Source organism: Perissodus microlepis, chromosome 12, assembly GCF_051167445.1.
Source record: "Perissodus microlepis isolate ML-2025 ecotype Zambia chromosome 12, ASM5116744v1, whole genome shotgun sequence".
In the NCBI taxonomy this organism is placed as follows: domain Eukaryota; kingdom Metazoa; phylum Chordata; class Actinopteri; order Cichliformes; family Cichlidae; genus Perissodus; species Perissodus microlepis.
This window is the reverse complement of record NC_140472.1, coordinates 3,618,646-3,627,962: the sequence shown is the minus strand read 5'-3', so window position 1 is coordinate 3,627,962 and position 9,317 is coordinate 3,618,646. Positions and strand designations below refer to the sequence as shown.

Sequence of the window (9,317 nt, the reverse complement as noted above, 5' to 3'; positions counted from 1 at the left end):
ACACTATATCATCCACAACTAAGGCCAGTATAAAATCACCGGTTACTCTGATATTCTTTGAGCTGTGGGAGGAAACCTAAACAGACACAGGGAGATTATGCTTGCTCTTCACACAGAAGGGAGATCCCACTGAAGGTGTGATTGGTTTTTATGTTTGCAGGCTAAAACATCCTGGAAAAAGATTTTTAGAATTTGTTTACCTTAGACAAATAGATCTATTCTGATTGTTGTTTTGGTTGGACAGATCGTTTTTTATGTTCTCACTGTGCCTTGAAACATGAATGAATTGCATCTTACAGACGCGTTACTGGCAGACCTGGAATCTACTACATCCCACATCTCAAAGCGACCTGTATTCTTGCCCGACGAGACGCCCTACTCCATCCCTACAGGAGGACAGCCCTACCAAGATGTTACACTTCCACCTCCGGTCCCTCCTCCACCTTCAGCTGAAGCTCTGAATGGGTCCCTGAGAGATCAGCCTGATTCCCACCACTCCTCTCAGCAGGTAGATCTCTGCAATGTTTGTGATCTGATCTTACTTAGTATATCAGACTCTTCAAATGAGAAACAGTAAATTTTACATTAATTAAAAAAAACCTCAGCAATTACTGGTTGGTGTATTCTCTGCAGTCACTGGGTTCGGCACAGAAGAGCTCATGGTCAAGGGACAGTAGCAGTTCTCCGTTATCTCACATTGAAGAGGACCACGTTTACAGGTAACTTCCACACACTCAGGATGTTGTGTATATAAACCTGATTGCGTCATCTGGCATTTTCTTTAACTTTTAGTTTCTTTCGGTAAGTTATCTCTGTCTCTTTAGTTTCCCAAACAAACAGAAGACATCAGATTCTTCTACAACAGCCATGACTTCTGCGTTGGGCAGTAATCTGTCAGAGCTTGACAGGCTTCTGCTGGAACTTAATGCTGTGCAACAGAGCTCCCCTTCATTTCCCACTACAGGTAGAGACAAAGGCTTCAGATTTATCGGTTCTAATGGGATTGAGCATCATTAGTTTCAATGTTATGCGTCCACAGAGGAGGCAGCTCCTCCCTTGCCATCCTGCAGCATCACTCACTACGAGAACGGCGGCACACCTGACATCTTGGTAAGCCCACCACCTCAGGAGAAACCAAAGAGGAATGGGAGGATGGAAGACGCCCGACCTACTGTGGAAAGTCTGCTGGATGAGCTGGAAGGCTCGGTGCCTTCACCCAGGTATCTCCACTACAGCTGGGGTCTAACTTGCCATTAAAATCCCCTCTAATCAGTGTTGCAGACTTTGGTCCTTTTTGTTTTGTGTTGGATTCACTATACTAGTTCAGAATTAGACACTAAAAACGGTCTTTATATTCTTCAGCAGAAAGTTTGAGACCTGGCAGAGTAGACCTGTCATGTTCATTTGCAGTTCTGTATTTTTATCCCTAGACTCTACTAGAATAGCTTTGCACGATTTGCAGATTAAATTAATCCTAATATATCTGATACAGAGTCTTTGTGTAGCCCCTTCAGTTCATCCACTGTCTCAAGATATTTTAGTTCTCTCCCTGTAAGGCCACCCCTGCTTTAGTCAACTTTTTTCTGATGCGCTGACCCTCTCAAACAAATGATGTGTGGGGCTTCTGCAGTCACAGAGCTTTATACCCGGATATTTGCTCATTTTGTCATTGCGTAGGACTTAAGAGTAGAAAAAATATTTGCAGATGTTGGGCTCTTTTTTTTTTTTTTTTTGTGCAATTTCTCCCCTCATGCGACCTTATTGAAAAGGATTCCAGAAAAGTTCCACACAGGGAGGTATATATACTTAAAATGTATGTGAGAGTGTTGATATTGGATCTGGTATGAGCAAATGCAAATATCTGAGATTTCTGAATGTGTATTAGCATTTACATCTTCTTAACAAATACATGCATTTTCCATGCGCAGTAAAAGATTGTTAAAGTAAGTTTACAGCAGCATTAAATGGTTGCTGTATTGCTTTGTGTGTGACAGCTGCCGTGGGGAGACTGAGACATTGTGGAGCAACACAGCACCTGTTTTGCTTTGATAATTAGAAATCATCAACTTACACAATTTTGAGCTTCACTATTAAAAAAAAAATGTCAGTGTTTGCATGGATTTAATAATCACAATGACTTGTGTTTTCCAGCCCCTCCACTCGCCACAGTGACTTGGACACATCCTCTCAACAGCAGGCCAGAATTTCAGCTTCCTGTGCCACCAGAGAGCTCGATGAGTTGATGGCCTCTTTGTCTGACTTCAAGGTATAAAGCCCCATGAGGGAGCATTGGAAAGGCTTTATTTAAACAACAAATCCCAAGCTTCTCCTGTCATGTTCTTCATGATTGCTTTCTTCTTCTTCTTCTTCTCCTTCTCTCACTTGTGCTTCTCTGTTCCTCTAGCCTAGCTCTTTAGGCTCTCTGCTAGAACCAGCAGGAGCATCTTCCAGCTCTTGCCACACTCCAATGTCCTCTTCCATTTCCCCCATGGCTTCTCCTTCCTTGAGTCTGTCTCATCCGTCTGCCTGTGCCTCTCCTCTCTTCTCTTTACCTGCTGGGCTAGAGCTACATATAGATGAGGATGGAGGAGATGGTGGCATGTTGAGACCCCACCCTAGCCATCTCTCTCCACACAGTCCTACATCCTCATATTCTGCAACCAGTGAGCTAGACCTGGACTCTGTCATAGATGTCTCTGCCACCATGCTATCATCTCAAACCAAGTCTCTGCTAGTCCTCTCTCAGTCTGCTTCCTCTAACTCCAACCTGCTAAGAAGTAGCCCAAGTCCTTCCAATACCACTACCCCTTCACTTACCTCAGTTATCACTGTCCTGGATCACAAGTCCTCCAAGTCCCCAAGTCCATCTGTAGAATGGGTCTCACCCTCAGCTTCTGGAGGTAAATCCTCTTGTGCTCCTGAGAGTGTAAGCAAGGGTTCTCCTTGTTTTTATGATCTCGATGTCAGTTTCTCCTCTTCGTCTTTACCTACTACCCAAAACTTCACCCCTCAGGTCTCAGCCCCCTCACCCCTCCCCGTTTTTGTCTCTCTGTCTCCACCTTCAAAAACATCCTCACCATCTCCAGTCTCGCCACTAATAGTCTCTTCTCCAATGGCCTTTAATAACCACAACAGACAGTTGCTGGAGACACCACCCGCAACCCATACAACCACCAACTTCACTGTACAGCAACCCCCTGTGGTAGAGCCATCCCTGGATGAGGCACTAGACAAGCTTCTAGCAATGAGTTTTTCACAAAATCACACAATGGCGAATGTGGATGGACCTCAGCTGAAGAATGATGCAGAGTGTCTAGGCAGAGGAATGCAGGAGGTGCACGAGGAGCTCATCCTACCCTTGGACAGAAGCAGTGTCCAGCCAGACACTTTCACCAACACTTTTACAGACGATTCAGTGGACGGAGGCACAGATGGGAATGGAGACCTGGACTGGGCAGACGAAGAGCTGTCCATGTCCTTACATGACGGTCTGGATGGCACCATGACCCCTTACACTGAGAGGCTCTATACAGATGGCAGCATGACCCCACTGACAGAGGCCAGCTGGATGGATGAGTCCATGACCCCATCATCATGCCCCGGGACCCCTGACGTCACCCTGGACCTGCCCCTGCTTCAGACTCCCACTATAGACAGAGTCTCAGCGTCTGGACATGTACGCTTCGCCGGCCCTGCCTGATTTTAAAATAGGCTTGTTTTGCTAGCTAATGAGACTGATGCGCCTTTAAATCCCAGCCTCTGCTGCAAGGGTTTATCTTGCATGTTTTTTGAAAAACTAAAACATGGCATCTAATATTTTATCTGCTATTTTGACCACTACTATGATCCTTACATCAGATACGATTATGATTGACTTGTTAGCTTTCAGTATCATCAGGGCTGTGATTGGCCAAAGTCTTGAGCTCGATTCTTTTCATCCCTGTAAACAGACCTTGTGATTTTGAGATCCTCTCAGACAATTTCATTAATAATATGGTGCCCAGTTACTCAAAAAATATATTGCTTACCCCTAATTTAGCCAGGCAAATAAACCAGGCAGAAAAACGCAAAATTTTTAAGCTTTGATCGATATGTAGAAACTACATGTATTTATTTAGAAGAAAATGCCTTGTAAGTAAGAGGCTGAAGGAGTTGAAGCAAGCTAATTAATAGATTTTGCTTGGAAACTACTCTTACAACTAACCTGCTGTTTGGTAGCACCAGCACTCTGCATGGCACCACTGCATTTGTGTGAAGGACCAAACTGAGACCTGATGTTTATGTGGCTGCTTGAGAAACTGAAGGATGAGACTTAGATCATCGATAGCAGTGGCTTCTGCTGAAAGCATGCATAAAGTTCCTAATATGGGACTCTGAGCTCAGTGACCACTGCTTTGCCGGCACGTCAGTGACTTGAAAACGGCTGGTGTGACTGACCTGCTGCCTCAGTGCTCTGCTGTAAGTGCTTGAGCTTGTAAATTGGAGTGGACATATGATAAGGTGTTCGCTCCCTCCCTCCCTGCTCTTAGATAAAATCAGTTATTAGGCGCACTAAGGAGACTCCCAATGTGCACCCCATGTACCGAGAGGCTCACCTGCGCAGGAAGATGGGACCCATCATTGTAAACAAGAACTCTTCCCAGGACCGTCTCATAGAGGAGCTTCAGGGTAAGCTTGGGATCGGCCGCTCAGAACGGAGGCGCAAACAGTCCGATGATTGGCTGACGGAGGGTGTCATCGTCACGTCCAAACCTCAGCGATATCGTCCCGATGGGGCGGGCAGTGAGGTCGACAAGGTTGGCTTCAGTGTGCTTGACAGTTTCCACAAATTCTCCTTTCGCAATTATTTCACTTTTTGTTTTCCTTTTCTGCACATTTCCTGTCTCCTTCCTTCCTTCTGTTTTTCCTCTTTTCTTCAGATCATAATTCCCCCCGAGTCTCCTGTCCCTGTGAGGAAGGTGCTGCCACCTCCCTCTCCCCCTACCCCTCGTCGCCCCCCTGTCATAGAAGAACCTAAGCGACCCCTCCCAGTACAGCACCCCCCTGTCCCAATACCACCCCCACCTCCTCCACCTCCTTCACCACCTCCACAACGTACCCACCACATTCACGAACCAGTTCCTGCTCCACCTCGGCAGTTCATAAAAGCCTCACCTCCACCGGCTCCAGTCCAGAACCCTTCCACGCCTAAACCAGAGCCGCCTCCTCCTGTCCTAAAAACCCCAACCCAGCCACCAACAGTGGACTCGGTTCCCCCAGTTGCACCCAAAGTCCTGGTCTCTGTAGGCTGCCAAACTGAGTATGACCCCATCTTCCCTCCAATGCAGGCATGAACCCCTCCCTCTTTTATTCCTTCTGTTTTTCACACTTATTTTAAAGTTAAGTAACCCTAAACTTAAATATTTTTGTTACATTTCAACAGTAAATAACTATTTTCATACTGAACCATTTCAGATTATGGCCCAAGGGAAGGGTGGTGTCTCCGGTGGACCTCCGACACAGGTCAACAAGCTGGACAACATGCTTGGCAGCCTGCAGTCTGACCTCAACAAACTGGGCGTGCAGACAGTAGCTAAAGGAGTTTGCGGAGCCTGCTGTAAGCCGATTGTGGGACAGGTGAGATGGTTCGGTTAAGGTAATCTTTTGTCTGTAACATAAATAGATGTTTTCTAATCATGCTTTGGTTATCTGTTTTTTGTCAATTATTTTTTAGGTGGTGACCGCCATGGGCCGCACATGGCACCCCGAACACTTTGTGTGCACACACTGTCAAGAGGAAATCGGCTCCAGGAACTTTTTTGAACGTGAAGGACAGCCGTACTGTGAGAAGGATTACCACAATCTGTTCTCTCCGCGGTGCTACTACTGCAACGGGCCCATACTGGATGTGAGTCACTGCTCTCCACACATGTGGTCTCTGCTGTAGACGTGTCAGCCTATAAATGTCTTCAATGTCCATTCAGAAAGTTGTGACGGCGCTGGACAGGACATGGCATCCCGAACACTTCTTCTGCGCTCAGTGTGGCTCTTTCTTTGGCCCTGAGGGTAAAGTGATACAAGTATATGTTTTTAATCATACTGCTTAGCAGTTTCTCTCTACTTTAGAGTGGATATAATCTCTTGTCTCTTTCTACTTTCAGGTTTTCATGAAAAGGATGGAAAGGCATACTGCAGGAAAGATTACTTTGACATGTTTGCACCGAAATGCGGCGGCTGTGCCAGAGCCATTCTGGAAAATTACATCTCAGCTCTGAACTGTCTTTGGCATCCCGAGTGCTTTGTTTGCAGGGTTAGTGTTATGCTTTAGTCAGGAACTTTTCTATAATAGTTTGCATGCCTTGTAAGAAAAAGAGTACTAAAATAATAACGTGTGTGTGTGTTTCTGCAGGAGTGCTTCACCCCATTTGTGAATGGAAGCTTTTTTGAGCACGATGGCCAACCCTACTGTGAAGTGCATTACCACGAGCGCCGCGGCTCCCTCTGCTCTGGCTGCCAGAAGCCCATCACGGGGCGCTGCATCACAGCCATGTCCAAGAAGTTTCACCCGGAGCATTTTGTCTGTGCCTTCTGCCTGAAACAGCTCAACAAAGGCACCTTTAAAGAGCAAAACGACAAACCCTACTGCCACGGCTGCTTCATCAAGCTGTTCAGTTAGAGAGTTAGGGGGAACGTTTAACACTGGCACACTTGGGTCAGGGCTAAAATGAGAGTCTGAAGCATTTCTAGCACAGGGAGAGTGAGAACGGGTTTAGTTTGTATCGCAGGAAGCTGTCTCTGGATGATGGCGTTGGAAGTGTGTATGGGCTAAGTATGTGCATGTGGTTGAAGCGGTGTGCTGCTTCGGCCAGACTAAATGTTTTTCATGTCATTCAGAATTTTTTATTTTTTTTTTAGATTGACAGCAGTTTATTTGTGAAGCTTTTTATGTGTTGTGAGCGGGTGACTATATCGGATGAAGGTATATTCGGTCTTTAAAGGAAAATCTTCCCCCCCCCCCCCTCCAAGACAGCAACTTTTCTCCCAGTCTACTTAGATGTGCTGAAACAAACAGCTGTCTTGTTTGTTTTGAGTGTGTATGTATGTGTATGTGTGTAACCCTCAAATCGTTTTATTTTTTATCTTTTTAGAAGGTGATAAATTGTTACTAAGCACACTGAAACTCTGATCTATGAAATGCTCGGTGTGTGGTAAAGTTACTCACTGGTTGAGTGCGTCATTTTAGAAATCAAAACAATGAACATATGGCAGGGAACAGGTGACCTGTTGTTTTTACACAATATAAACTTTTTTTTTAACAAATGATCAGGATAAAGGGCCTTTTATGTTCTCTCCTCCCTAGTGTAAAGTCAGATAAGGCACATCTTTATATAACTGATAAAGTTGTGTTTTATGGTGAAATGCATCTTTAGTGTCCCTTGACCAGAAACCCCTTTCTAGTATGTCATATTTTAAAGGTGCATACTGTGTTACAAAGCAGTCAAGGGCAAACTGAGCATGGATTAATATTTGACTCAACAGTCACTGCGGTGTTCACTCTTCATTACACGTGCTGCCAAATCATTCCTTTTGGTTCCTCTGAATTAAAGCGAGTCTAAAAGCAGTTTGTTGGATTTGCCTCGTACAGTAAAGTGAAACTGCACAGAGATATTGGGAGTACAGTGTTTTTGTGCTACACTACCCTTACTGTTTCTGAGTACATCCTGAGAATTTTTGTTGTTGTTTTTTGTACATGTCCAATGCAGCTACATTGTAAGCATGTACATGTGTTTAATAACCACTCGTTAAAAGAAGGAAAGGGCTGCTGGGAAGGCATAGCGGAGATATTTGGATGTCTTTGCTGATATTACTGTATCGAGAAGCTGATGAATGTTTGTTTTTGAGAGAATGCAAACCGTACACACAACTTGCCTGTGATATTCCGATAACTATGCAACTGTGGATTAACAGCTTTGTATTTCAGCATCAGCATCTATTTCTTAGGCTGTCTGTGCCATTGTATCATGTCTAATAACACTGGCAAATTCAGCAAAAAATACTGAGAGCAGGTCAAGAGTCCGCTGTTCTGTTTTCATGTTATTAGTCTGTGAGTTTGTAAAAATGAGAGCCTGGTGGTCTGCTAGAATAACTCGTAGGACTAGGATGACTCGTCTCCCTCAGCGTCTGAGTAGCATCTACTGTATGACCACCAGGTTGGGGTTCTGTACATGGTTATTCACAGCAGACAGATTTGGCCTTTTGTCTTGTTCAGGGAATTCTAGAGCCTTAATTCTTTTTTTTTCTCACTGTATTTAAGATATCCTGTAACAGTCGTCTTTTCAAAATGACTTTCGTAGAGGTTATTTAACCAAAGCCATACCTTCTTTCAGTTTTTCTTGTCTGTTCACTTTGTTTTTTCTTTTCACTTTGAATGTCAATAGATACAAATAGTGAGATTCCTCTGTTCTAGCCTGATTATGCCAATAAATTCAGTTTTGGTTAAAATGTCATCCAAGGGTCTAATTTATGCTAAGCTTTTACTTTGTGTGCAGCTGTTACCCTTAAGCTTTGCAATTTCCAATGCTATAATTTTATTCTTAGCTTCTAGAGAAGCTTTGCATGATTCACAGGTAAAAATGACCCTTTTTTTTTTTTTTTTTTTTTAATCTTGGTACAGTCCACTGTCTTACACAAGCTGTTTTAGCTTTCTAGTCCTTCCCTTTAAGCTAGCCATCTTCTGATTGGCTGAATAGTGCAGACAAAAGGTTTAAAGAGAAGATGAGTGTGGCTTTACTAAGGGTACCTGCTCTCATTAAAATCATCAAAAACACTCACAGAGATTGTTTGTACACGCGACGACTTCATTATGTAAAGTTTAATTCATCACAGTTACATAGATAATATAAAATAAGGAAAATCATCATAGGTCCACTTTAATCAGACATTAGTCCAGCTGTAGAGCACCTCTTTTCAGGATGAGGTAAGAGCCCTCTTCTTCTGCTTATCCACTTCAGGGTCACAGCTGGGTGATAGGCAGAGTACATCCTGGAGAGGTCACAGAGCTAATGCATAGATTATTCATGCTCACGTTTACGCCTTCAGCTAATATAAAATCACCAATGGGGATCAAGACACGCAGGAACAGAGGATTCAAACCCACAACCTTCACAGCACCCTGCTGTCCCTACTCACTATGATAAGTTAGCCTTTTTTATTTAAGAAATTCTACAAAGTCTAGGCAGAAGGCCCGTATTATTCATAACCTTCAGATTAGAAAAATTATGAATAAATGATTCGTTTTCGTACAGAAACCCTTTGAAAGTTCAGTGTTTGGGAACGTC

At 44.0% G+C, this 9,317-nt stretch overlaps 1 protein-coding gene across 2 annotated transcripts; it reads left to right on the top strand.

Annotated features, from left to right (window-relative positions):
• The first annotated feature begins 277 nt into the window (after positions 1-277).
• On the top strand, positions 278-9,248 carry pxnb (paxillin b). Of its 2 annotated transcripts, XM_084945521.1 has the most exons (13): positions 278-508; positions 634-719; positions 825-964; positions 1,040-1,220; positions 2,152-2,266; positions 2,405-3,676; positions 4,530-4,796; positions 4,920-5,327; positions 5,455-5,616; positions 5,714-5,887; positions 5,964-6,045; positions 6,141-6,289; positions 6,389-9,248. In XM_084945521.1, exons 1-13 carry the CDS (start codon positions 278-280, stop codon positions 6,653-6,655), a joined length of 3,534 nt encoding a protein of 1,177 aa, XP_084801647.1. In that variant the 3' UTR covers positions 6,656-9,248. The 2 variants fall into 2 exon arrangements, with proteins under 2 accessions (XP_084801647.1, XP_084801646.1); XM_084945520.1 differs by lacking the exons at positions 2,405-3,676; positions 4,530-4,796; positions 4,920-5,327 and having other exon boundaries at positions 6,389-8,628.
• Positions 9,249-9,317: the final 69 nt, after the last annotated feature.

Coding starts and splice junctions, on each gene's coding strand:
- pxnb (XM_084945521.1), top strand. CDS start 278: ATGAATGAATTGCATCTTACAGACGCGTTACTGGCAGACCTGGAATCT. Junction 965..1,039: donor CCCTTCATTTCCCACTACAG/GTAGAGACAAAG, acceptor ATGCGTCCACAG/AGGAGGCAGCTCCTCCCTTG. Junction 3,677..4,529: donor GAGTCTCAGCGTCTGGACAT/GTACGCTTCGCC, acceptor CCCTGCTCTTAG/ATAAAATCAGTTATTAGGCG.